The sequence below is a fragment of the Anabas testudineus genome, chromosome 18, assembly GCF_900324465.2.
Source record: "Anabas testudineus chromosome 18, fAnaTes1.2, whole genome shotgun sequence".
In the NCBI taxonomy this organism is placed as follows: domain Eukaryota; kingdom Metazoa; phylum Chordata; class Actinopteri; order Anabantiformes; family Anabantidae; genus Anabas; species Anabas testudineus.
This window is the reverse complement of record NC_046627.1, coordinates 19,137,841-19,165,060: the sequence shown is the minus strand read 5'-3', so window position 1 is coordinate 19,165,060 and position 27,220 is coordinate 19,137,841. Positions and strand designations below refer to the sequence as shown.

The window sequence follows — 27,220 nt, the reverse complement described above, 5'->3', positions numbered from 1 at the left end:
CTGAGGAGGTTTAGAAGTTTCTAATAGAGTTGGCAGTAGAGTTTGTAAATAGTTTGTTTAAAAAGATCTTAGAGAAGATGCCTGGAGAAGTGTAGTGGTGCAATGTTTTAAGAACAAAGGAGATGTGCAAAGTTGCGGCACCTACAGAGGAATAAAGCTGATGAAGTACAATGAAGTTGTGAGAGAGAGTAGTGGAAGGTAGGCTGAGGGCAGAGGGGTGCATTTGTGAGGTGCAAAATGGTTTCATGCCTAGATAAAGTCCAACAGATGTAGTTTTACAAGTAAAGAGATGGGCAAGCTGCACTGTGGCTTCATAGATCTAGTAAGTGTATGACAGGGTGCCGAGAGAAGAGCCGTGGTTTTGTATGGGGAAGTCTGGAGTGGCAGAGAAGTAGGTTAGAGTAGTGCAGGACATGTATGAGAGCTGTAAGACGGTGGTGAGGTAAGCTGTAGATGTGACAGAGGAGTTCAAGGTGGAGGTGTGGTCATCAAGGATCGGCTCTGAGCCCCTTCTTGTTTGCTCTGGTGATGGACAGACTGACAGATAAGGATAGACAGGAATCTCCATGGACAATGTTGTTCACAGATGACATTGTGATCTGTGGTGAGAGCAGGGAGCAGGTGCAAGCAGGATAGAACGGCTGGGGAAAAGTGTCAGGAGTGTTGTGTGATAAAATAGTATCAGTAAGAATGAAAGGAAAGGTGTTTAGGACTGTGGTGAGAGGAGCAATGCTGTACGGCTTAGAGACAGTGGTACTGAAGAAAGGACAGAAGGCAGAGCTGGAGGAAGCAGAGCTTAAGATGTTGATTTTCTCTTTAGAAACGACAGAGATGGATAGGATCGGAAATGAGTTCATCAGAGGAACAGCCCATGTCAGATGTTTTGGAGATAAAGTCAGAGAAGCCAGATTAAGGTGGTTTGGACATGTTCAGACGAGAGATTGTGAACATATCAGTAAACAGATGCTGAGGTTGGAGCTGCCAGGCAGGAGGTCTAGAGGAAGACCAAATAGGAGATTTATTGATATAGTGAGAGAGGACATGAGGTTAGTTTGTGTGAGAGAAGAGGAGCCAGAGAATAGGGTTAAATGGAGGCAGATGATTCGCTGTGGCGACCCCTGAATAGGAACAGCCGAAAGGAAAAGAAGAAGGAGCTGTATGTAACATACAATGGCAAGAAAAATTATGTAAACGTTTTGAAATTTCGTGGTTTTCTGCATCAGTTTGTCATTAAATGTGATCTGATCTTCATCTAAGTCAAGAGTAATAACAAAAATAATGTCCCTAAAATAATAACACATAAAAACCTCATAGTGCAAGTGGAAACCCTTGAAATAATGACCTTAAAAAAGGCTAATTGGAGTCAGGTGCTAGCAGTCTTGCAAAATAATTTTCTTAACACTTCTTAAGAAAAATTAAGAAATTATTTTGCGGGTGACTAGAGCAACTTTGACCGACAAAACGTTTGTTCAAAAAGAATGCGCTGATGTGAGTCATACCTCGGAGGATCAGAGGATCTACAATCAAGAATTGATTATTTACATAAAGCTAGAAAGGGTTACAAAGTGATGTCAAAGACTATAGAAATTCACGGTTTACAGGTGGACAAACAATCTGCAACGACCCCAGTAGCACAACAAACACTCATCAGTGAGGTAAAGAAACAACATCATTGGAACTGGCTAACTGTGTTCATGAGTCTACAGTAGGTAAAACATTAAACAAGCAATATAGTTCCTTAGTGTGTCAAAAATTCTTCAGGATGTTGTGAGAATGTAGAAGTTGAGTAATGCATCTGGACAATTACCCAAAACACACAACAGAATGACTTCTGAAAAACAAATTTCACAGAGCCCAGACCTCAACCCAATAGAGATGTTATGGAACGACTTGAAGAGAGACACAGATAATGAGGTGTCCAAAGAATATGCTAAAGCAGATCTGCAGGATGAATGGATTCAAATTCCTCATAAACTATGCAAAGGTCTGATGCACAGCTACTGGAAGCACTTGGTTATTGTTGTCAAGGAGGGTTGTAGGTTCACATATTTTTCCATTAGCACTATGAGGTTTTTATGGCTGTTCTCAATAAAGACATGAGATTAAATGGTCTTGCATAAGATCAGATTTTCTTTGTGTTATTATTTTAGGCACATTATATGTGTTAATACTCTTGACGTAGATGAAGATCAGATCACATTTTATGACAAATTAATGCAGAAAACCATTAAATTGCAAAGGGTTTGTATACTGCAATACACAGTTTATTATTGACATGGTGATTTAATATTATTTAGGCATGATACAGGGTTTTGTCTATACTATGTCCACTCCACTCCATATTCACAGTTGTATATTCTCTTTTGTCAAGTGAGTGGAAATTCAGTGTAGATAGAGGAAGGAACTTGAAAACCTGACAATCACTGTACTTTCTGCTTTAGAAGAACTGGGTCAAAATACTTTTAACTGTGACATCAGTCAACACAGTTACTGATGATTGCAAAGGATGATAAACAAGTTGAGTTGCATGTCGAGTTTGTTTTGATGTGAAGTTGACAATATCACTAAATAGTAAATACTTAGATAGTTCCAGCTTTACTCTTTACTCTATAATATCAAAATGGAACAAGCGATTAGAGCACAGAGTTAAATATAGTAGAAGAGTTTGAGGCTGTTGTTCCTTTCATTTAAACGTTTAAGTTTGAGCTCATTCATTTAGGTCACTGTGTGCTGTGATCAGTCTGTGTTATTGGAAACTAAAAATGTAATACTGCACATCATTCCACACCCTGAATTATAACTCCTAAAGCTTCACTAGACCGAAAGGATCATGATACAAAAGTAGAGAGGAGAGGTTTACAAATAAGGCTTCTTGTCTAAACCTTCGTTGACATCAGAGTCACAATTGTTTTTCCATCATTAAGCTAAAATACATTAAGGGTAATAATGGGATTATTTAGCAGTTTTTTCTCTTACACCTTCTCTGTGTCTTTGGTTTTAGCACCCGGTGCCTGTCAGTTTTGTTTCCTGCTCTCCACCAGAGCGGGGGGGTTGGGCATTAACTTGGCTACAGCAGACACCGTCATCATCTTCGACTCTGACTGGAACCCTCACAACGACATACAGGTGATGTTAAACGCAGTCCTTATATGTGGAATAACAAACTACTTTAAAACTTCCTTATACCAGAATTCAAATATTTTGCTCGCACTCAGGCGTTTAGTCGAGCCCATCGAATCGGCCAGGCCAACAAGGTGATGATTTACCGCTTTGTAACGCGCGCCAGTGTGGAGGAGCGCATCACTCAGGTGGCCAAGAGGAAGATGATGCTGACGCACCTGGTGGTCCGACCAGGCCTGGGATCCAAGGCTGGGTCCATGACCAAACAGGAGCTGGATGACATCCTCAAGTTTGGAACAGAAGAGCTTTTCAAAGACGAAGGAGAAGGTGACAACTGATATTATTTACTGAAATTTAATGTCCCCTCAGTTGACAAGTTGTTGACAAGGAACATTTTATTTGCAAATTTTTTGAGGATGAACAAAACAAATCACATCTGCTTTTTTTTTGTCTTTCCCACGCGACAGGTATGAAGATTAATTCAGGGGATAAAGTCGAGGATGAGGGTAACGTGATTCACTACGACAGCACGGCCATCGAGAGGCTGCTGGACCGAAGCCAAGACGCCACAGATGACTCAGACGTCCAGAACATGAACGAGTACCTCAGCTCCTTTAAAGTGGCCCAGTACATGGTCCGAGAGGAGGATAAGGTGAGGAGAACAGGATAGTTGCTGCAACTTTAGACGTTTGTTGTTTTGTGCTGTTTTCCTAAAATGATTGTTTGGTTGATCAGCATGATATAATCTGTATTTGGCTGTGGAGGCATGACAATAAGTGATGAGGAAAGATTCAGAGGGAGTTCAAGATAATTACCATGAAATTAGCCTATAAAGAGATATAATGCTTAGTAAGCTGTTTTTCCAGTAGCAAACATTCACAGTCGCAGCCTGGAGGGTTGAAAAGATGTAGACGACCGGGTAGATAGTGAGAACATGTTAGTGCGTGATTAACTCATAAAACAAATCAAGTGGTGTGTGGTCTCATTCTTTACAGCTCCACAGGATGTTTTGCAAGTAATATCATATTCACTGGCAGTGTAGGGGATAATGATGTTGTTGTTGTGAAATGTATATTGTAGTTGAACAACCACAATTGAAGATCTTTTCACATATATCTATACATAGAACATGGCAAATGTTTTTGTAATAATACTGCAGATGCAAGTGTGTTCTTGGTAAAATACTTTTTTTTTATTTGTGGAAGGACAAGCAAGCAAATTGTTTTCAGTCCATGAAAACATGACCTGTCTAGATAATGCGTGTCTTTTCAGACGGGACACATTCAGATGACTTTGCTTTATGTGGCTAGCTACAATAATCTTAATTTTTCCACGTGTGATTCCACGCGTTTGCTTCTGTGATGCTCCAGATTGAGGAGATCGAGCGGGAGATCATCAAACAGGAAGAGAACGTGGATCCAGACTACTGGGAGAAGCTGTTGCGGCACCATTATGAACAACAACAAGAAGACCTGGCGAGCAAACTGGGTAAAGGCAAGAGGAACCGCAAGCCTGTCAACTACAATGATGCTGCGCAGGAGGACCAAGGTAAGGACGGGGCTTGGGTCTGCTACTGTCTGCATGTGTTGGTCTCAAAAAAGCTCAATTAAGCTGAGGGAACTCCTTTGAGATGTTCCATGGCAATGACACAAGTGTTAGCATCATGTTAACAGCACAGGAAGAGCTTAAGCCTCAATATATTAGATTTATTGGTAAGATTTGTTACTTTAATTTTATGAAGATTTCCAATGATGTGTCTTTTGTTTGAGTTATCGATTGTACAGTCGATGTGAGTGAGCCTGGTCTGCTGACAGACTGCCATGTGCTGTTTCAGAGTGGCATGCTGACATTTCAGATAACCAGTCTGAGTATTCAGTGGGATCCGAGGAGGAGGATGAGGACTTTGATGATCGGCCAGAAGGTGAGAGATAAAAAAATAAAAAGAGAAAGAAAAAAAAAACGCATCAAGCAGAGCAATTCATGATCGATGAATGATGAAACATGTCTCTTGTAACACATGCACTTTCAGGTCTGTGTTGAATTACAGTTTGAAATTGATTTAGTTGCTACAGTTGCCTGGCGGAGTCTAACAAGTCAGATTGCCAAATATGCACAAAAGACAACCACCTCCTACTGAAGTCAGTTAAAGGAAAAAGCTCTGAGGTTTTCAATTCTTGGTGGATGGAGGTTTATTAAGCACAAATTTGAATGAAATGTTGCAAAATGTGAGAAACTTGAAACATTTAAATCACATTTAATCTCTCCCGTTCCACATGTTTCGTTCCTCAGTGTATTCTTACGTTTCCTTTGCCTGCTTTCATCTACAGGGCGAAGGCAGTCACGTCGCCAGTTGAGAAATGAGAAGGACAAACCTCTACCTCCTCTTCTTGCCAGAGTTGGAGGCAACCTCGAGGTCTGTACATCTCTCTGGAGCCAGTTGTGCTTTTGCTTTGGCTTTTTTTTTTTTTATGCGATATTACTGGAATCTGTCAACTTTTCTTCAACGTGAACTTAACCTCTTAGATATTTTTCTAACAATCTAATAATCTTAAAGTGGAGATGGCAGCAGAGCTATTACATCTCCAGCAACTCTGAGCCTTCCAGGCTCATTTATCATCCTGATAATGGTGGACATGATATAATGGCTCCCATTGTTCAGCTTGAATTCAGAGTTTATTTTACCACTATTAAGTGGTAAGACAGAATCAAAAAGGCCTTGGGATGTCTCATCCTGCCATTTTTATGTAAGGTCTTCGTACAGTACATTTTTACAGACCAAAACTGTTTCCAGAGTCCACACACTGTGAGCTTCACTACATGTATAATATAAAGTCATTTCCATTGATAGGTGCTTGGTTTTAACACACGCCAGCGAAAGGCTTTCCTTAATGCAGTGATGCGCTGGGGGATGCCGTCTCAGGATGCTTTCTCCTCTCAGTGGCTGGTCAGAGACCTCAGGGGCAAGACTGAGAAAGAGTTCAAGTAAGTAACATGTTAAAGAAAATATCAAATGTGCCTGTTGGGAGCTTTCTTATATCATACATACATGTCCTCTTGTTCCTTGCTAGAGCATATGTGTCTCTGTTTATGCGTCACTTGTGCGAGCCAGTGGCTGATGGTGCTGAAACGTTTGCGGATGGTGTACCTAGAGAGGGCTTGTGCCGCCAGCCAGTCCTCACCCGTATCGGCGTCATGTCCCTCGTCAAGAAGAAGGTCAGGAACAAGCTGTTCTCCTTCTAGGTCAAGACAAATGTGGTGAATGAAGCGAGTGCTGAGCTAAAAGTTTAGTCCTGGTTTATTGCTACAGCAAACACTCACTGAGCAGCTGCTTTGTCAGAAATAAAACAGAGGAGCTGCTGGTGCGTCTGTTTACACTGCAACCAAACACATTTTAATAACTGAACTGAACGTCTAGTTTGGTTACCTTCCTCTGGAGTTTGAGGTGGTCACATGCAACTATCCCCTCACTGTGGCTGTTGCTTCACAATACACAAGACACCTTGTGTTTTGCCATTTCACAGGTTGAAATATGAGGCAATAGCAGTTTGAAATGTTGAGCTTGCATTACTAGCAGCTGAGTACAACTCTTGGACAGCTGCATGTGTGAGAACAGTACACAGTGAGCCTATCGCAGTGAAATAAAATAAAAAACATGCTGCACTGATTTCTGTGAATCCCATTTGTAAGTAGATATTTGTCATATGACTAGCAGACTCCAAAACTAATTAAACTACAACACAGAAGTAATTATTGAATGTTAATGCATTTAGTGGCTGCTGCTGAAAATGTGCCAACGATGAATAGAATTAAAAACAGGGTGTGATTTCACGCTAAATTCATCAAATTAGATTGCAACAAGATAAAGTTGCTTTAGGTCTTAAATTATATGTTAGGTGTTCAAATGATCATCTGAAAAAGAAATCAATCATGACATGTTGACATCAGTATTCTAATTGCTCTTATTTCTATTTGGCAGTTTATTTTAGTTTATCCAAATATCCTCAATCCAGTTTTTAGCCCTACTTGTTTAAACCTGCACACATCCTGATCTGCTATCTATGCCGAAGGGAATTTGCGATACAAACAAGGCATGTGGGTGGTGAGTTTAAATAAGGTGGTATTAGGTAAAGTAAATATGTGCCAAGTATTTGGTTTTGCTGAGTGGTAGGTGTTTTGTGCTCAGATCCAGGAGTTTGAGCACATCAACGGCCGGTGGAGTCTTCCAGAGCTCAAGCCTGAGGTCAGCTTAGACAAATCGTCCTCCAGGGCCTCCTCTCCGGCAGTGAAGACCGCGACACCCACGCCTGACGCCAGCTACAACAACACACCATGCACCTCCAAGCCAGGTAGCCAAACATCACACACTGGTTATTTGAGGTACACAATCACACATGCACCAGATCCAGTAGAGGGTGCTCTACGTAAAGGGCATCTGATAAAGCTGACGTTGGACATGACCTCCTCTAATGTGTATGTGTTTGTATGTTGTTGATGTGTTTGTTATTTTTATAGCGACCCCAGCTCCAGCAGACACGCTAGAAAAGAACGGAAAAGAGGGAGAGAAGGAAGAGGACAAAGAGGAAGGTGAGGCCCCGTCGGAGAAAGTGAAGGAGAAGGATGAGGGGAAAGAGGTGGACAGCAGCAAGACTGGAGACCTTGAAGAGGTGGGAAGCTGTCCTCAAAACACAAGAAACCCAATAGCTAAAGCATCACTGTAATGTGGTTTTGATTGGCCAGTTAAGTCTTTAATTAGACTGTTGCTGCTAATGCATTTTTAAGTATTTGTTTTTGCAGACCTTGGGTCTGTTTCAATAAAAATGTAATTGCAGTAATAAATAAAACCTGTGTTGACTAACTTATTGTTACCATATTTTGTAACTGTCAATAGCTTTCCTCCTCGACAAAAGAGACATCACAAAGTGCGTCTCCTGGCCAAAAAACTGAAGGCAAAGATGAGAGCCACCTGAAAGAGGAGGAGAAGAAAGAGACGACTGACACATCGTCTGCCACAACAGAGGAGGAGAGAAAAGAGGAGACAAAACAGACATCAAAGCACGACACAGAGGTCAAAGAAGAGAAATCAGGTGAAAGTAAACACAGAAAAGAAACGTGACAAGCCATAAGTTGGTTCAATGAAATCCGACATGCACGAACAGATGAATCATGTTTGTGTGGAGCAATACAGCAGGTTTTTGCCAACTTTGATTGTAATGTTTTCATTTCCTGCAGAAGCAGAGAAGGCGGTAGAAGAGAAGGACAAAGACAAAGAAAAGCGTAAAGAAACATCAACAGCAGCGGAAGCAGCAGATCCCAAGGATAAAACTGAAGCCGCTGACTTGAAGAAAGGTATGTCTCACCTGTGCCTGTGGAGGTGTGCTACCATCAATGCATACAGCAAGTTCAGTTGTTTCTAAAAATAAACTTTTGCTGTGTTTCTCAATAACAGAGGAAGTCAAAGGTGAAAAGGATGCTGGGAAAGAAGTGGTGCCTAAGGAGGTGCCCAAGGGTAATGGGAAGCCTCCGATTGAGCGACCGCGCTTCATGTTCAACATCGCAGACGGTGGTTTTACAGGTTAGTACAGATTTACCTGTGTTGTATGTGGAATTGATTGAACTGGCCTATATGGTTCTTAACTAAATGTATGTTATGACTATTTGAAGAGTAAATCAGTGCATGTGCACTTCAATGAATTCAATTAACCTCTCATGGCCAGGCAGAGGAGAGATTAATCAAATTCGTTGAAATGCACATGCAAGTTTGGCTGCAAAAAACCCTCCCTTAAAACAGTCCAATCCAACTTTATCTATAAAGCACTGAAAAACTACCACAATGGACCAAAGTGCTGTACAAAAACTAACTTTGCAATAAAATAAATAAATAATTAAAACAACAAAATGAAAGGTAGATAAAGAACTGGTAGGTGGCGAAGCAGCTCAGAGAGGTAGGATGGGAAAAGACCACAAAGGCATTTAAAATTTGAATTCTAAAATGAACAGGCAGCTAAAGGAGTGAGGCTAAACCAGCAGAAATATACTCCTGTTTACGGGTGCTAGTTAAAAGTCGTGCTGGAACCATCTGGAGACGGGCAATGGAAAACTTGCTGACTCACAAATACATTACAATAATCCAGCTGAGTGGTAATAAAGGTGTCACTTTGGCCAATTGCATTAAATGAAGGAAGCTTGATTTTGCCTAAGGGTCTATTTTAACTCTAGGTTTGAGATGATTTGCTTGTTGTACTGGTTGATCCTGGTCCTCAAGGGCCACCTTTGTATTTACTGTTTCACACCTGATACAGGAAATGAGCAGTGGGAAGCGCAGAGATAGTTGGAAAACAAGCTGGACAGTGGCCCTCGACAACCAGGCATTAAAATACCTCTGGGGGTTCTAGGTGAAACATACATATTTGTAGAACATGTTTCTGTGAGCTCTCTAGTCATGCAGTGGGTACACAATAGACCTATTCAAGAGAAGTTTTATTTTTGTGCAGTTCTGTGTAGATGTGTGATTTATTGGTGGTTAAAGAAAGAACAAAAGAAAAATAGTTTTTAACAGGACACAAATCTCTAATAAAAGTTGTTAAATCTAATTGATGCAGATGGTCTGGTTATATTTTTTACTTTAATTTTTAAAGAAAGGGCATGACCATGACTAGAAGCTATAAGCTGTGAATTATAAGACTTTTCTCTTAAAAAAATAGTCCCTGAAAGATGGAGAGGAAAAGGTGAAAAGGTGAAAATAACATATAGTATTACATTCACCAAAATGGTTTCTAACCAGTCTAAACAACATAAAGCGTGCAACTAAAAAAAAACAAAAAACTTCCCCTTGCTTTCCAGAGCTTCTGCACAAAAGCACCACTGAGCCAAAATTATCTCAACCTTGATCACAGACCCAGAAAAGCTTTGCATGCTGTAGAAACACCTGCAGCTCCACTAACCGTGGACTCTGAGAGTCAGTCTAATTTCTACCTTGTGCTGGCTTCACCCCACAGAGCTGCACACTCTTTGGCAGAACGAGGAGCGAGCTGCCATCTCCTCGGGGAAGATGAACGAGATCTGGCACCGCAGACACGACTTCTGGCTGCTGGCGGGAATCGTGATGTATCCTTGACAGCAGTTACCCGGGCAGTGACCCCGGTATGTTTATTTTTCTATCAGCCGGCAGAAGCCCAGCGTAATAAGTCCACTAGCCGGCCAGAGCTTAGTAAACAACAAACTCTGACTGCTGGAAGCTGATGTAGTGGGTCATTTAGTTCATGTTGTTCTCTCTATTATTGTAATTAAGGCCGTGCAGCATTCACATAAAACTTTGTTTTTATTATTCTGTAAGCTCTGCAAGCAATGCTGTGGCCCAGTGGAACAAAAACAAAAGGGCAGAAATACTTGTTTTAAGAAGTGGCCTGAAACCTATTTTATGTTAAAGTAACTGCAATTTTGTATTAGATTAAAGAAGATTAAAAATGATGTATAAATCACCCTGAAAAATCTTTAAATGTTCAGCTCAGCATGTTGAGTAAGACACTTATTTTCTTTCCTGATTGGTGTAACATGCAGATTGATAAGCTAAGCTGAGTTCTGGTTATAGATTTACTCTGACACAACAGTCAGTTATAGAAGTGATATCTTATCATCTAAGGAAGCTAATATTTCTGTACCGGACGATTCCTGATTAGCTTAGCTTAGCATAGAGACGCAAAGAAGCATGAAACAGCTCTCCACAAAGTAATGTGGTGAGTGAGGTTGCCAACTTTGGGACCATCGCGCCTTGCGCACATGGATCATATCTGGCAACCCATGCTGTAACCGTACAGAAATGTTTGGGCACATGGATAAACTGTTGTTTGTCAGGAAATACTTATAATAATTACTCCTAAACCCATAGATCCCTGTTTTTAAGTTTGTGTACAGATACAACAGGGTTGAACTTGTTAATTAGCGGCAGAGGTGCTGACAGACAAAGTTTGAGAGTTTGGAGAGAGACAGACTATTGTAGCTGTTTCGACTTGTTTCGAGGCTTCAGTAGCTTTACTGAGCTACTTTCAGTGTCTCATGGCTCCAGCTCTAAACAATGTAACTCTGATCCACAGAAAATATCAAACACAGCTCCCTATTAAGCATGCTACATTTATGAAGATAGCTAGGCTCTGCTTGTTTACTGGTGTTTGATGATCCTTGACCCCTGTGCCAGTCACGGCTATGCTCGGTGGCAGGACATCCAGAATGACCCCCAGTTCGCCATCGTTAACGAGCCTTTCAAGACGCAGGCGAATAAAGGCAACTTCCTGGAGATGAAGAACAAGTTTCTGGCTCGGCGCTTCAAGGTAAGACTTACTTACTTAATGGTTCATTTACAAAAATGCTTTCCTCCTAAACCCAGCTCAACCATTAATTATAGAAACCTGCCAAATGAGCAAAGCTTTGATTTAATTCAGACCACCGACTTTCACTACTCGTTGGCCTGCAGCCACATTGGGATCCCGTGCCCTACTGTTATGCCAGCAGGCTATTTTAGTAACATTTGTCAGTGTCCTCAATCGCCTGACTTGTGTGATGGGTGGAAGACAGATGCCCCTAGACCCACATATTGCCTGGATGGTATTGCTGACCGCTGCACTTCTTGAAGAGCTCTCATCCTGTTTTCGACCCGCTCACATGTTTCAGATCCTGCCCTCAACATCCTCATTTGCTATATCTTTCTCTGTGTATTTTACTGGATTTATTTCTTATCTCTCTTTTTTTGGTATATTTGACGTCAATAATGCATTATAATTTCCCCTTTGTAAATATTAGTTGTAATCGGTTGTGAAACGTTGATAAACTCTGTTGCAACACATTTACACTTTTTCCAGGACACACAGCTGAATTACTGTACTGTATGATTTTATATTTCCCATGAAATTGTTGCATTAATGTTGCTATGTAAACAAGAGCACTCAAACATTGCTGGTAAAAAAACATACATGCAAGTTGAAGGCGGAGGTAGAGGAAAGTTTTAAGACTGAACGTAGAACCTCTTCTCTAAAGAGGGTTTGCACCGATGTAAGTGTTAGCTTGACATACTGTAGTGAGACCAGTGTGACTGAGCACCTGTGTTAAAAGTACTGGATAGAAAACTCTTTATTTCTGTCCTGCCCTACATTTTCCTGTCCTCTCACTTCTTTTGTTAATTCTAGACAATATTTCTGAGTAAAAATAAACCCATAAATCAAAGTGGTAGATAAAGAACATTTTGCCCTCACTTGTTTGGTTCCCCATATACTCACTCTGTCCACATGAATCCCCACTGTTGAACATCGATAAATGTCTAAGTTCCCTATAAGTATTTATTATATCAGGACCAGTACTACAATACATGAAGCAGATTATGTGTGTTAAAAATCTAATCTAAAACTCAGTATGCACATATATAGTGTCCCATAATGGAGGGAATAAAGAGCTGCAAGATATAACATTAGATTGGAGTTGGTGCTGAGAGGGTACACCTTATGAAATTAAAAGTTAACACTTAAAAACACCAAATATTTTGACAATAGACTCATTTTCCCCTTGGCTCAGCTGTGTTAAGGTAAACCGAAGATAGCCTGGGACAAATTCTAACAGTGTAATTTAATGCTGACAAATTAGGATGACTGTCTCACAGTGTGACTGCTACTATGACCTCATTTCATTACATTGGGCATTAATACATTTCTTTCATCATCTTCCTCTTTCTTTCTCCAACTCCACCCCCATTGCCTCCAGCTGTTGGAGCAGGCACTGGTGATCGAGGAGCAACTGAGACGGGCGGCTTACCTGAACATGACCCAGGACCCGAGCCACCCGGCCATGGCGCTCAATGCACGGTTTGCTGAGGTGGAGTGCCTGGCGGAGTCACACCAGCACCTCAGCAAGGAGTCGCTGGCGGGCAACAAGCCAGCCAACGCTGTCCTGCACAAAGGTCGGGGGTTGATGCCAAATATTAGGTCTTAAAGTGTCATTTTAAATAATGTGTCTGTAAGAAAAGGAGGCGTGTGTGTGAACAAAGCAAACAGAGGAGCTGAGACAAACACATTTCAACAAAGGCAGACACATCCAGAGAAAGTGGGAGAGAGTGGGAGAGAGTGGCAGTCAGTCACACAATGAAAGAGAGATAAACATCACCAACACATCTCACAAACACTGTTGTGCAATCTCCGTGTTTCCTGCTGCAGCGACCGTATCACTCTCCCTGGGGCGGACCTCAATAAAGCCAAGCAGATAAGCTTACACGATGTTAAGTGATAGCTCCAAACATTTCCTCACTGTGGCCTGGCAAGTCTGTCCATGTTTACATTGTTCTGTCGAAAGGATAACAGGCTTTGTACACTACTGTTCTTGATCTCGTCTTTTTATTTCCGCATGCAACAGCACTGAAGTTAATGAACGCTCATAAACACTTTTATCAACTGCTAGTTTGTAATCAGTGTAGGGATGTGATGACAGAGTGGTAAGATAATAACGAATAGGAACAGAAATATCTTGTCAAAAAAAGAAATGTGTTTTTTTTTTAATTTAACAAGCTCCAAAGTTTCTGTAGTGCTGAGGTTTAAAAACAGATGGCAAGAAATGTGAGCACATATTCATCAACATTTAAGTAGGAAGAGCCTTTAAACATTTTAGTGCAGAAGCAGCCAATCTCCTTAATGTTTTCTTTAGTTGAAATAACATGAAATGAAATAAGTTCACATGTGGAATAAGGCTCCACTCCTGTGATCTGACCTTCAGAAAGGAACAAAGGAACTTTTTTCATTTATCAATAAAGTTTCAAATTGAGAAAAAGTGGTTTAAAAGAAGGATTGAAAGTGATAAACTAGGTCTGTCCTCAGTCTTTATTGATGTTTGTTGTTGGTATGGCAGTGTTGAACCAGTTGGAGGAGCTGCTGAGTGACATGAAGGCCGACGTGACCCGGCTACCGGCCACGCTGTCCAGAGTTCCCCCGATCACCGCCCGCCTGCAAATGTCCGAGAGGAGCATCCTCAGCCGACTGGCCAGCAAGGGCACTGAGACGCACACGCCCCCGGTCAGCAGCACGCTTTTAAACACGAGCCGACACACAAATTTAAACAGCCACACTCACAGGTTGAAACCTGCTCAGTTTGCGTGTGCTGAATGGAAAAATAATAAATAGTAGATGGCCAGTGAAAATACAGAGCCCATTATCTCATCGCCCACCTGTGCTTTTTTATTCCACAGTTGCTTAGTCAGCAAATGTTTTGTCAGCTTATATAACTTGAAAAGTGTTTTTTTCTCTTATTATTTTCCTTATTATCTTTTTTTATATAAACCCTTATCACTACAATTCCTGAAAAAAAAAACTTTTCTTTTTACAGCCCATACCTCCAGGACCCTACGCTACCCCTCAGAACTACGGAGCCCCTTTCACCCCTGCCCCTCCAAGCGCCCTGCACATGGGGGGTGCCAACTACAGTCAGATGCCGCCTGGATCCTTCATATCAGGTCAGTGTTTAAAGCTCCAGTGACACTGACATCCTCTAAAACTTTCAATAATGGCGTGGTCAATAGGATCCATCATCACACATGTAGTGCAGATGAAAGTTGCTCGAGCCCAAAGACGTTAAGAAATCACAGGTTACATTTGTCGAACTAAACTACAGCAAAGTAGATTCAAACATTATGCCTTAGATTTCTTAAAAATAATATTTTCATGCAGGTGCAGTTGTAAAAAAAGACATTTTGGGATTTAATAGTTCAGAAGTACTTCTCATTGGAGTGGGTGCAACTATGAACTATTTGAGTGTAAAAAAATATTTTTATATTACTATGAAACAACTTGAGGGTTCAGATTAACAAGTATTTCCGCATTATTCTTCACCTTTCATTGTAAATGATGTGTCTGTGAATCTGTGGGTGTGAGGGGAAAAACCAGCGACTATTTAATACTCAGCAATAATGAAAACCGTAGGGTATTAGAGGTGACTTAATTGTAGTATTCAAGGTTAATTTACAGAAGAAGAATACCAGTTTGTTTGATCTGTTTGACACTTGGCAAGCTGGAGATTTAAGCCAGATTTATACTTCTCAGGGGAGGTGTTATTGCAATAGTTGCCTCTAGCGCAGGAACTGATTTACAGCTCAGCAGAGGATTTAACCCCTTGATTGTTGACGACCACAGCAACAGCAGACGAACTGCAGAATAATGCCACATTGTGCTTTGTATGCGTTTCAGGGCAACGAGGGTGACGTTTGAACCAGAACAGTAGTGCATAAAAGTAAGCATGTTTAAAGGGACATTCCACCAATCTTACCCATGAAGTTGAGTTTACTTATTAAGAAGTGCTGATCTTTCACAGTGTGATGCTGAAGGAGAATATAACCCCGATCATGTTATAGTACAATAATGGAGGTTTCCTAGTTCGGAGTCGTTACTGTGTGAGCTAGAGGTGCAGAGAAACCTACGAGCATTTTCCAGATAGTGAGGATCTAACAAAATGCTACTGAGTTGGATTTTGGGAGATGTTGGATCCATTTCGTAACTTCCAGGGCTCAAATTCAGGTAATGCAGCGATTTTTAAAAACCAAACTGTGGAGTTAAGTTACAAGGGGAGGGATTTATGTCAAATCCTTCAGATTTAATTGGATTGCTCCAAAGCAGGCATGGCTTTGCAAATGAAACACATTCACACTGTAGCTGTGCAGGACTGTAGTCCACCCGCTACAGAGGATATTCGTTCATAAGGAGAAGAAGGACAAAGGAGAAGTTACTACATCAGACCTCACGCACAGTCCTCAGCAATGTAAACCAAGTCTGTGATATCCAAATACACACCTCCTACTTAGATATTGCTTTCATAGTTATTACCATGGTCTCGCTCTATCACTTTGGCTGCTCCGACACACACACTAATGGAGAAGTGTGGTCTTCCATGATAAAAGGGTTGGTCCCCAAATCACAGTTCAGATAAATACCAATCATTCAGTCAGTTAAAATATAATTACAGAAAGAGAAAAGTTAGGAAAAAGATAAAGATCAGCAGCTAAAGAAATAGCTGAAGAAGAAGAAGGAGAAGGTTTGTATCCAAAACAACTTTACTATTACACAGAATTTAAGTTTATTTAGTGTTGTTAAGTCTTTCATAAACCTCCTCTGTGTTTTCTTTATCTGTAGCCATATTTCAGTGTAATTTTTTAGAGGCTGCACTAGAGTCACACAGGCTCCACAACACTCTGACAGAGAATCATAAATCTGGCTTTAGAAGTCTGGACTTGATTACTTGGCAACTTGCACTGATGATGGGCAATACCAGTCCAAATGTTGCTCCTATTTAAAGATATCTGAGGAATTCCATCTTTATATGGTTATGTTGTTGTGGAAAAACATTTAGCAAAGGAAATGAAAACAATGTTCAGGCTTCATCAAAATCACTGACTGTGGGAATTTCAGTAATAAATTCTCTGCACTGTAGTTAGTTTAGTGATGAAGTGCGCCGTTGTTTAACTGCAGAATGTGAATATAATCCCTAAATGTTTTAGTGTAAAGACCTAACCTGGTGTCTTCTAAAGCAGCACCTTTTTAAATCCTTTGAATGGACACTTTAACTCCCTGTGCAGCTTAAGTTGTGAAACCTTCAAAATCCAGAAAAGGAATCTGTATCGGAAAAAAAAACAAAACATCTGTCGCAAAGTTTCTGATGTGGCTGCCAGAGAGACACCTGAAATAGACATTACCAAAATCAAACACAAACATGCTGAACTGTTATATTAAGGCATTTTCATCTCTTAACATGTCCAACCTCAATACTCGGCACAGCGGTAACGGCACATTGAGCAACAATAAAGCACAGTCTGTGCTATCAAACCTGTCTGAGGAGAGTTTTCTTTTTCAAGCATGTTTATTTTCTCTTGTGAAGTCCTGTTGTGGCTCTCATTACTTACTGAGTTAAAAGCTTTAGAATCAGAGTCATAAAAACAAGAAATCTATTTTGTTTTGGCCTCTTGTCCAACTCCTTTCGCCTGCAGTCTGTCAGAGCGTACAGGCAGTTTGTGAATTTATTTTCTCATAATTAGTTTGGTAACAGCATATGCTCACCAGACACACTCTCCTCTCTGCATGTCTATTCGTGTTTGGAGATGTTTAGATAGCAGAGATGTGGCAGAGATAACTGGTAAAACCTGATATTCCCCAATAGCTTTGCCCTAAAAAAACCACAAGACCCAGCTCTCTCGGTGCTGTGCCTGCCTCACTCGGTGTATCATGATTTATGTAATTGTAGACTGAGACATCTGTCAGAATCATTGCATTTTAGAGAGCCAGAGCCTATCTCTGAAAATGTCATTATGCTCAGCCTGTCTGAGTCGAGCCGTGCCAAGAAAACATTCGGACTTTCTACCAAGGTATTTTGAGAGGGACAGAAACCGCAGTAGGAGTTTGGTTGTGTAAACGTCGTGTTGTGACTTGTGAACCGATGGAGGGCAGGGCTGGGTGCTGGTTGTGCAGAAATAGTCACGAGTGAGCTGTGTTGCTGCACCGTGGGGTTTTTTTTTTTTGGCTTATGGGGGCCTCGTGGCAAGCAGCTGAGCTGAGCGTGGGCCGAGCTGAGCCCTATGCCATCTGAACATCCCGAACTCTGGCAGGGCACAAGCATGCAGCAAACCATGCCGCATTTGTGGTCTTGATTGGGGTCGCGCTGATTCCTGACCTTTTTAGCTTCAGCCAGGGAGGAAAAAAGTGAGCAGGAGAAATGGAAGCAGTTAAAACAACACAACCTGATTTTGTGACACCCCCCCCCCCCCCAGGAGAAGCTCCCTTACTTGAATACACGCCCAAAAATATGCATGTCTGCCATGGCGCTTTCTAACTGCACAACTACTACTTTAGCTGCACTCTGCGAACTCTGCTACACAATCTAACAATACACCGAATGCTCCAGTGAAGGAGTGTTTTGTGCTGTCTCACACATGGCAGTATCTCAGCATTTGCTCAGTATCTTGCAACTTGTGAAGCATTTGGAAAACCTGTTTCAGCCATCAGTACTGCTGCGAGGAAGCTACACATCTGCACTAAAAGGAATCCCACATTCTAGGCAGAAGTTCATCTTTTAGGAGGGTAGATATTAGAGAGATGGAGTCGAGCACGTGGGTTCGAGCCCTCATGTTCTGCAAGCACCTGCCCTGCTGAAGTGTCCTTGAGCAGGACACTGAACCCCCGGCAGCTCTAGTATCTCCCCACTGACCTCTGACCTCCCTGCAGAGGAGGGAGTCAAGCTAAAAGAGAATTCCCTGCGGGGACCAGTAAAGTGTCACATTATCCTGCTCCCCTCTCCGAGTCTCCACTACAGTCTGCCGCTTGTCTGCCCCCACAGAAGCCGCCGCCGCAGCTGGGGCCACCGGGGGAGCTGCTGGGGGAGCCGCTGGAGGGCCAACCGCTGCCGGTGTTTGCCAGAAGACCAAGGAGCATGATGTGGTGCAGCGGCAGCGAGTGGTGGACCTCTGGAAGGACGGCAAGTCAGAGGGGGCCATCGGGCAGGAGCTGAGGATGCCCAAGTCCACGGTGCACAGCATCATCGTCAAGTACCGGCTCAGCAACACAGTGGAGAACCTGCCGCGCAACGGGCGACCAAAGAAACCTTGAGATCAGAGGCGCAGACTCATTAAAAGGGAAAAAGAAAGGACACTTGGATAAAACATCCTGGAATGTAACAAAAAATCAGCCTGAAAAAGAGAAAGGGTGGAAGCTACAGAGGAGAGATGAAAACCTGAACGCTGGAGATGGAAGACCAAAAAGGAACCAAGGACAGAACACTTTTCACTGCTGGAATGTGAGGAACACAAAGGGAGAAGTAAAGCTCACTGGATGACTTGAATAGGGACGAATGGCAAGACAGCAAAAAAGAGAGGACGTGAAAAGTGAAAAGAAGTGGCGGCACTTTGATGCACAAAAGAAAACAAGCAATCAATCGCAGAGAGAGAGAGAAAGAGAGAGAGAAAGAGAGAGAGAGAGAGAGAGAGAGAGAGAGGGCCAAAATACGAAGGGAGATGTAAAAAACTGGCCCAGAGATCAAGCACTAATGATGTGTGTATGTTGGGGGGGAAGAGGGGGGATGAGGCACAGAGACAGAAAAAAGAGAAATGATCTGTCTGGAACAAACAAATCCTCAAGCAAAGAAAGAAGGCACTACTGAAAAAAAAGCCCCAAATCTGCCTTTGTGAGGAAAAATGTCTGGAGACAAGAAAGAGGTGGGGGGTGGGGGGGTGGGGTAGTCTGTATGTTAATGCAATCACAAGTTTTCAGGAATTTAGATACAAGGGCAGAATCGAAGAGAAATGCAACAAAGGATTTTTTATTTAATTCCAGCTTAAAAAGATTATTCTAGACTCCTTCTCTTTCTGTTTCTCGCTCTGCACAGACAAAAGATTTCCCCACAGATCAATTCTTCATCTGCTGGCTGACTGAACAAGTCTGTCCCCTTGCTCTGACCCTGTACTCCCTCATTCCTCCACAGTCCTCTGCTTCCCTCTCTCCCTCTCTCTCTCACACGCACACACACACACACTCCATATACAGTCTAGACCTCACACACACAACCTGAAAACCTGCAAAGAACTTGTTTAGGTTGGGCTTTCATCTGCTGAGTACAGGCCGATGAAACCTAAACTCGAAACAGAAAGGGACAAACTGGACTAAGATGGGCTTGTAGAAAGCGACAGAAGGAAAAGGACAGGGAAAAAAAGAAATGTTTTCTAATTATAAAACACTAATTCCCATGGACTCTTTTGCCCTAGCATTCCTATGTCCAACCGAGTGTAGAAGCAAGAACCATAGATATAAAAAACTGAGACGTTGCCTTTGTTCAACAATCAGTAGCAATGTTGCTCTGACCTACTCGTATGGGCAGGTATGAGATATGTACTGTATTACAAAGCGTATTTACTGTTGCACATTTTATGGGGGGGTACTTAAAGGGGAATATCACTCTACTTTAGGAGTTACATTTCCTGTTTTTAGCAAAAATCAGTATTTATGAGTGTCTCTACCCTAAAGCTAAAGACTGTAATCTGTCACTGAAAGAAAAAGGGGAAACTCTCTTTGAAGCCCGAAGAGACATTTTTGTTCTTCGAGGTTCTTTATTGTGACAGTGTGATGGATTCCACACTGGAAAATGTCCCCTGTTCCCCAAGAAAATAAAACACTCTGGACTCTCTCATCGTTTTTCCAGCTCAGCGTGTGTGCAGCAGAGCTGTACATGTGTGACATTACAGAGCGGGGAGCAGAATGAACTGCTCCGCAAGACGAAAAGTGAACAATAACTTCTACTTCTTCCAAATGTTTTCTGGGACCTATGAGTAAGTTTAAGCTAAAATTGAGTGGTATTTCCCTTTAGGCTTGAAGATCAGTGTGTGGCAGTGGTGTGGTCCGCAATGAGAACATACTGTGTGTGCATTAGTTGATGTGTGTCAGTGTGTCTTTGTACACGTGCTACTGTCTGTGTGCATGGTATGACTGCCTTTGTAAATCAAAAGTAGATATTGTTTCAAATTTTTTATATCGCTGTCAATATGATTCCTGAGTTCGTTACCAATTCAAAAACAATACTTTTTTTGTACACCATAGTTTGAAGAATATAGAAATCTTTTTTTTTTAACAAAAACTTTTTTCTACTTCACAAAATAAGCTAGTTTGTGTTATCGCAAAAACCTTAGACAAGAACTTTGCCTAAATAAAATGTACAAATAGCCAACTTTAAACTTAAAGCTGCAGATCAATGAATCTGATCACTATCAGTAATGTGAAAGGGGGTTTAACCCAAACAGAGTGATCACTTCACTCTGCAGTAAAGAGCATTTTTATCATCTTTGAGCTAATTTTTGAGGTTTTTCATCTCAACTTTACTTTTTTCATTCAGTCTGACTGCTCCTGTTCACCATGCTTAAAGCTGCAGGCAGCTATTTTTAGTGACAAAGCTATAAGGTCTTGACCAACACAGTAGTGAACATAGTGAATCATGCAGCAGCTGAATGGTCAGATAGTTTACTGAGGAGTTGGTGGAGACCAAAACAGACCTAAAAGGAGAACATAGTGAACATACATTCATTGGAAGGACAAAATAATCCAAATAAGTAACAAAGATTTATTTATTTTTTATTTTTTGGTGGTTACGACACTTTCTGTTTACAGTGATATTCAAAAAAAGGACGTGCATGCAGCACCCAGCCTTAAAAGAAAACATTACAGGCAGAGACATGCACCTCTTTAAAAGTAAAGTCTTTGATGGATGAGTTTTTATCTCTTAACTGAAACATTTCCTTTCTCAGTCGATTGAGAAACTCCAGCAACTTATGGATTTATGAAACTATTTTCAAGTCTCAGTTGGACAGACTATTAATTCTAAAAACAAGCCTGTGCCTTTTTCGTTCCTGAAAAGTTGACAGTTAGGAGACACAAGGTTGCTCCTGATGAAAGGCTCTGGCATGGACACACTCACGCAAAGCTTTTCAGCAAGCAAAAATGCTACGTTTCCTGCCAAGATGGCAGCGCTCACCTAATCAGATAGTAGGCAGGACCTACAGGGGAGAGATTCAGGCTGACACGCTGGCCAGGAATGTTTTTTACTGCTTTTCTGGACCTAAAGTGCCCTATCCATCTATCCATTCTTCCAGATCCCAGAGTTGCCGGACTAGTGGAGGAATAAAATGGTTAAAGTTTTATAAATTATATAGAGATAAATCCAGATTGTTGTGTTTATCATATATTGCTGTATTTTTATTTGTAACCAGACAGTGTTCCTGTAAAACCGCAGTTGTAGACAAGCTAGTGAGAGGAGGAGCAGAGTGGTTGGACAGAGGTGTAGTACTGCAGCGTGAATCTGGCAGTCGAGTGAACTGTGCAGTGTTGGGAATCTGTTATCTGGAGTAATACAACTGCTTTAGTGAATTCCTCCTCCTGTTTTATTTTCATGGCTGCATTACCTTATATGCCCTTTTGGTAGAGCTCAGCTGATACTGGGGTTCTGTGAGGCCAATACAAATAGCAATTTTTAAAGTTATAACTCTTAAGATTTATAACTTGTGCCTGCTGGTTGTAACAGAACACTCCTCAAACAGCTTCTGTATCTGTTTGCAGCGCAGCCAAATGAATTCACGTTGTCTTATTAAAGATATCAGTCAAACATAAAACTGATCTAAAGTATAAAAATAATAACAATGTCTTGTTTTATGGAGACGTTTTGCAGTTTTAAACACAAATACACAGTTTCATTTGCTGCTTCACAATAAATGTTGCAACAGAGTTTCCGTGGAATCCCTTGAGTGTTGACAGTTCATTTTAATACACTGCAGGAATGGCGTGGTTTGGCCCTAGATAACCACTGAATTCAAATACACTAAATGGCTATGACTGGAGACCACTTCACCGGGCATGAACAATGTCAAAGCTTGCTCATGGTACCTTAAGGGAGAACTATGTAAAAGCTGTAAAGTAAGCACTACATTTCATGTTTTTATATTGGCTATTAGAATATATAGGTCTGGATTTTTTTTTTTTCTCCTCATCTCTGCACTCACACATAGTTTTTTTTTATTTGTTCTCTCTCCTACATCTCTGTCTTCTGCCCCTGAATCTTTTTTTTCCCCTCAGTGCACCCGTAATTTCTCTTGCTCTTTCACCCGGTCTTTACCTCGATTTGTTTTGCTTCTTATCAGATTTTGTCTGTGCACTCGACGTTCGTACACTCTTTCTTCTCCCCCCCTCCCCATTGGCCTCCACTGGCGAAATGCCATAACTTTTCCCATAAGTGGTCCCGCTCTGGTTCTGCACACTCACACACAGATGCAGCCCCCCTCCTCAAACTTCCTCAGCTCAGTACACCCCTTATCGTACCTTTGATCTGCACGGGAGTATTATGACAGTTTATCTTTCCCCATGGCACGAGTGAGGAGAAGTGCACTGTTAGTCTATTCCTGGCTTTGTTTTGAAAGGAGTGCTAAACTTGCCCTTCCACTCCCCGAGCAGATTCATGATAGCACACAAATGTGGGAAGCACATATCTTTGTGTTGGCCAGCTGTGCAGTTGTGTAGAACGTTAATTTTCATGCATGTGTGCACTTGTGTGTCTGTGTCCTCATGTGCCTGTGTGTGTCTGCGAGTATGTGTTTACTCGTGTGTGTGTGTGTGTGTGTGTGTGTGTGTTTATACTCATTGCCGACCTCACTTTCTCCACGTTAACAATTATGCATTCTGGGGTTTTATGATTAAAGTAAACATGATACTGTATATGTAATATGATATATTGATGTACTGTACTGTATTATGCAAGTTTGCTCATTAAAAAAGGTAAAATATTATCATGCATGCCTGCACTTGGTTTGTTTTCCTACAAATGGAAAAACAGTGTGATAGGTTTTGAAGTACTTGTAAGATTTTTAATTATTGAGATTCCATGAAGCTGAAATGTTGGTGATGCTCTTGTTGAGTTATCACAAATAAACAAAGCTGGAGGTTGTTGACAAGCACTTTATTGGCACATATTTTTAGTGCTGGTGCTTTTTGAAACCACATTTCCCACAAACAATGTTGCTTTATTTTGCAAAAGAGGATGTTATTTCTTATCCCCTCTCGGTGCAACAGAGTTCTGCTCTTCTTTTGTATAATGACTCAGCTTTTTAGAAGCGAGTTTTCTGCTGACATTACATACAGCTCATCATTTTCACGGCTTTGTCATTGTTATGTTTGAAAATATGCCGATTTTCTAAAAGGAGCACATTCAAATTAAATTATACCTGGATCTTGTGACCCGAATGTCATAATTCCACCTTAAAAAAATGTTAATTGTTGTTTACAAGGTCCTTTTATGACTAGCAGAATTGAAACAAAATCTGTGAGGGCTGTAGTTAGCACTGAGGAGACTGTGGTCATAGCATCTGGGAATTTTACATGTTTACATTTTCTAGGCTACTAGAATAAGTATAAATATGCATTATTTTGACTGCTAATACTTCTACAATCGTGGCTACAGTGCTTAGTAATAGAAAATTATCACATTGTTTATTGTACTGTAACTTATTTAAAATCACATTATTCATTAAAATTATGTTTTTAAAGCACTGAAAAGAATAAACAATGATTCACAAATAACCTCTACTAAATTTCAGTAGGAAGAACAGCACCCTCTCTCTGTTTCATATGCATTTAGCATATAGATTACCCCCCGCAGTGATTCCTGGAAAATGACAACTAGATGTTGTAGGTCAAAGGTCACTGTGACCTCATGTTTGTCTCATTCTGACATCTAATTAAAGCTTTAGAGGAGATTCTTCCAATTTAGCACAAGAGTCCACCACGAGTGAAGCATGAACTGATCAGCATATGAGTCTGAAACTGTAAGCTGCAACTCGACTGGTTGGTTGGAGGCAGTTTCTTCAATTTCATTTGAGGGTGTCTTCAGCTGTACAGATTACAAAGCCCTTTGAGGCAAATTTATGCCTGGTGATACTGAGCTATATAAATAAAATGTAATTTGATTAGTTTCAGTCATATTAATCATAGAGAATCTTCTGTTCTCTCTCTCAAAGATAAGTTACATGTTGAACCAGCTGAACTGAACTCTGGCGTCTCTCCCTTTCCCCCGTAGTCCTCAACGGGCCTCCTATGTCTGTAAAGAAGGAGCGGGAAGCAGACCTGCTGGTCAACCGATGGGAGCAGCGCAGCGGAGAGGTCATCTGTATTGACGACTAGACTACACGCACGTGCACACTCTCACGCACACTGAAACCCATCTGCAGCAAATGTATCTACGATTCCTCTCCAAGACAGTTGAGTCTCTGCAGTAACCGCATTTTAAACAGCACCATTGAACAACACATCCAGTATTAAAACCGACTGAGGGTGAACTTATTGACCTGTTAGTGATTGTAGTTCCTTCACACACACTTCTACACTCTCTGCTGACTGGTACTCCCCAGAAACTATAATCACACACACACACACACACACGTGCATACAGTACATACAATCCACATTGTCTCATAACTTCTCGTGACCTTTTCTTGTCTGCCTCAAACCATTATACTCCTCAAAATACGGCCTCTTCACACAGGCCTCCTCCTCCTGTAGGGATGCTTCTAACCTCACTAACACACCCGCTTACACACACACACACACACACACACACACACAGAACACACCTCAATCCTAAACTTTTAGATCTCTCAATAGACCATGTAATCTTCCTCCTCTACTCCTTAAACTCTCGACAGGAAGCTGCATGTGAAACTAAAATAATTTCTGCCACTGCACTCCATCCCCTGAAGCATGCTCTAAACACAATAACGCTGTCTCGTGGAAAGGAAAAGAAAAAAATGAAATCAAGCTGTGCCTAAAAGTCATTTTAAGACTGTTTCTAATTCTCCAAGAGAGGCTGAAAATCCGATTTCTCAGTCCCAGCAGCTCCAAGCACAGCTCAAGTTTTATTCAGCCTTATTATTGTTATTATTAATATTTTATTTTTTGCTTTTTTTGATGGTACATGTTCAAATAAAACCCTAACAGGGAAGTATGCTAATGACAATAACATTCAGGACTTGTTCAACCACGTAAAGTATTTGCTGACATACCACCCGACTTCCACGGCTCTAGTTTATGTACAGACTTTGAGGTATTTTGGGGGTTTGTTCCAGAAAAGGTATTGCGACAACGCTATTTTTCAGAAGCCCCCTATGAATGTTTATAACCTTTCATAAGCAAGTCAGTGTTATTAAAACCCATCAGCACTCCTCTTGACGCCTCCTCCATCCTTACCCTCCCCCCTCTCAGTCTAATTTCTTTCCAGTTTTGATTTCTTTCCACAAAACCCTGTGATATACTTTGCATATTTAAACAGCTCATTCGTGTTCTCTTGTGTTTTTACTCTTGCGATTATCAGTAGTGTTGTCGTCGATGTTGCTGTTGTTCTCGCTGTTGCTATTTGAGAAAGAGCTTCTACCAAAAGAGACATTTTTTGTAACAAGAAATTATGAAAAAAAAACAGTATGATACAGTATGTGCGACACACGATGCACCTCTTTGCCATGTTTGTCCTATAATTAACAAGACACCGCAAACGAAGAAGTTGAGCTAACTTCAGAAGTAGATATATTACAAGAAAAGTCATTTTTCTTGCTTACATTTTAGATTTGGGGCTTGCAAATGATATATATATATAGTAAATAGTATCCCTCAATGCTTGTACGGGCAAAAAGAAAATGTATACTCTATAAAAAATACATGGTTATTATCTGGAAAATCAGAGGCTGGAAATCCATTTTATACACTGCACCATTAAAAAACGCCTTAATAGCTGATCAAATGTAAAGTCATGAAATTGAATTAAGAACCTGATGTCAACCTGTATCCCAGTCAAAGTCTGCTTTATGTTTTAAAAAGGTAGATAAGAGTTCATTTATCCTATAAGCGCAGGGCATTTTACACAGATCTTCCCAAAAAACAGTGAGTCCGTTTTACAGATTATGTTTCATACAGAATCGTTTTGCAAACCCTGAACTAAAATGTTGCATCAAAACTAAGCACTTCGTTCTTTTTTTCCACTCTTACTTTGTCTTCTTTCCAGATTCTTGTGTTAATTTCTGGGTATTTTGTGTCACTGTGTATGTAGTAATTCCGATCAAAGGATGACTGGCAGTGAAAACATGTCTATGATGATACATCTCCTTTTTTTTTTTTTCTTTCTTTTTTTGTTTGTAATAAAACTGAATGAAATTATGACGTGTGTGAATTATTCAAGATGGTGTGTTGCAATTCACACACATCATTGTCATCATTTTTCCTGCCACACTGGCGTCATGGCTTTAGTGATGTTAATGTCAGTGGCTTCCCTCAACTTGCAATCGTTCCGACAGTAGCAGCTTTATTTTGCAACCTTTGTGTCTGTGCGGGGGATCCTGGGTTCAAACGGTGAACGGCCAGATTCAATTGTGTCCACAGAATACGCGAATAAGAACAGTGATAAGTTAAATATTGTGCACAAATATCACTTAATATGTTTTTGTTATTTAATTTCAATGCTATTATGTTTTATTGCAGCTTAGTGGACAATGGCCATTTGGCTTTTCCTTTTTCCTCTATGTAAG

General features: G+C 41.0%; 1 protein-coding gene across 4 annotated transcripts in view; it reads left to right on the top strand.

Moving 5' to 3' along the window:
• Positions 1–26,796, top strand: part of chd3 (chromodomain helicase DNA binding protein 3) — a 42,590-nt gene extending 15,794 nt beyond the window's left edge. The window contains exons 22-40 of one of the 4 annotated variants that reach the window (XM_026353509.1): positions 3,002–3,126; positions 3,216–3,447; positions 3,588–3,772; positions 4,491–4,668; positions 4,955–5,041; positions 5,448–5,533; positions 5,969–6,102; positions 6,189–6,333; positions 7,304–7,466; positions 7,633–7,784; positions 8,009–8,204; positions 8,350–8,466; positions 8,567–8,692; positions 10,116–10,224; positions 11,312–11,444; positions 12,865–13,060; positions 13,999–14,162; positions 14,473–14,599; positions 24,727–26,796. In XM_026353509.1, coding sequence (XP_026209294.1) covers positions 3,002–3,126; positions 3,216–3,447; positions 3,588–3,772; positions 4,491–4,668; positions 4,955–5,041; positions 5,448–5,533; positions 5,969–6,102; positions 6,189–6,333; positions 7,304–7,466; positions 7,633–7,784; positions 8,009–8,204; positions 8,350–8,466; positions 8,567–8,692; positions 10,116–10,224; positions 11,312–11,444; positions 12,865–13,060; positions 13,999–14,162; positions 14,473–14,599; positions 24,727–24,830 — 2,759 coding nt within the window. In that variant the 3' untranslated portion in view covers positions 24,831–26,796. Of the gene's footprint in view, positions 1–3,001; positions 3,127–3,215; positions 3,448–3,587; positions 3,773–4,490; positions 4,669–4,954; positions 5,042–5,447; positions 5,534–5,968; positions 6,103–6,188; positions 6,334–7,303; positions 7,467–7,632; positions 7,785–8,008; positions 8,205–8,349; positions 8,467–8,566; positions 8,693–10,115; positions 10,225–11,311; positions 11,445–12,864; positions 13,061–13,998; positions 14,163–14,472; positions 14,600–18,462; positions 19,338–24,726 lie in introns of those variants that run through there. The other 3 variants (XM_026353508.1, XM_026353507.1, XM_026353506.1) reach the window with 3 other exon arrangements.
• The last annotated feature ends 424 nt before the right edge of the window (positions 26,797–27,220 follow it).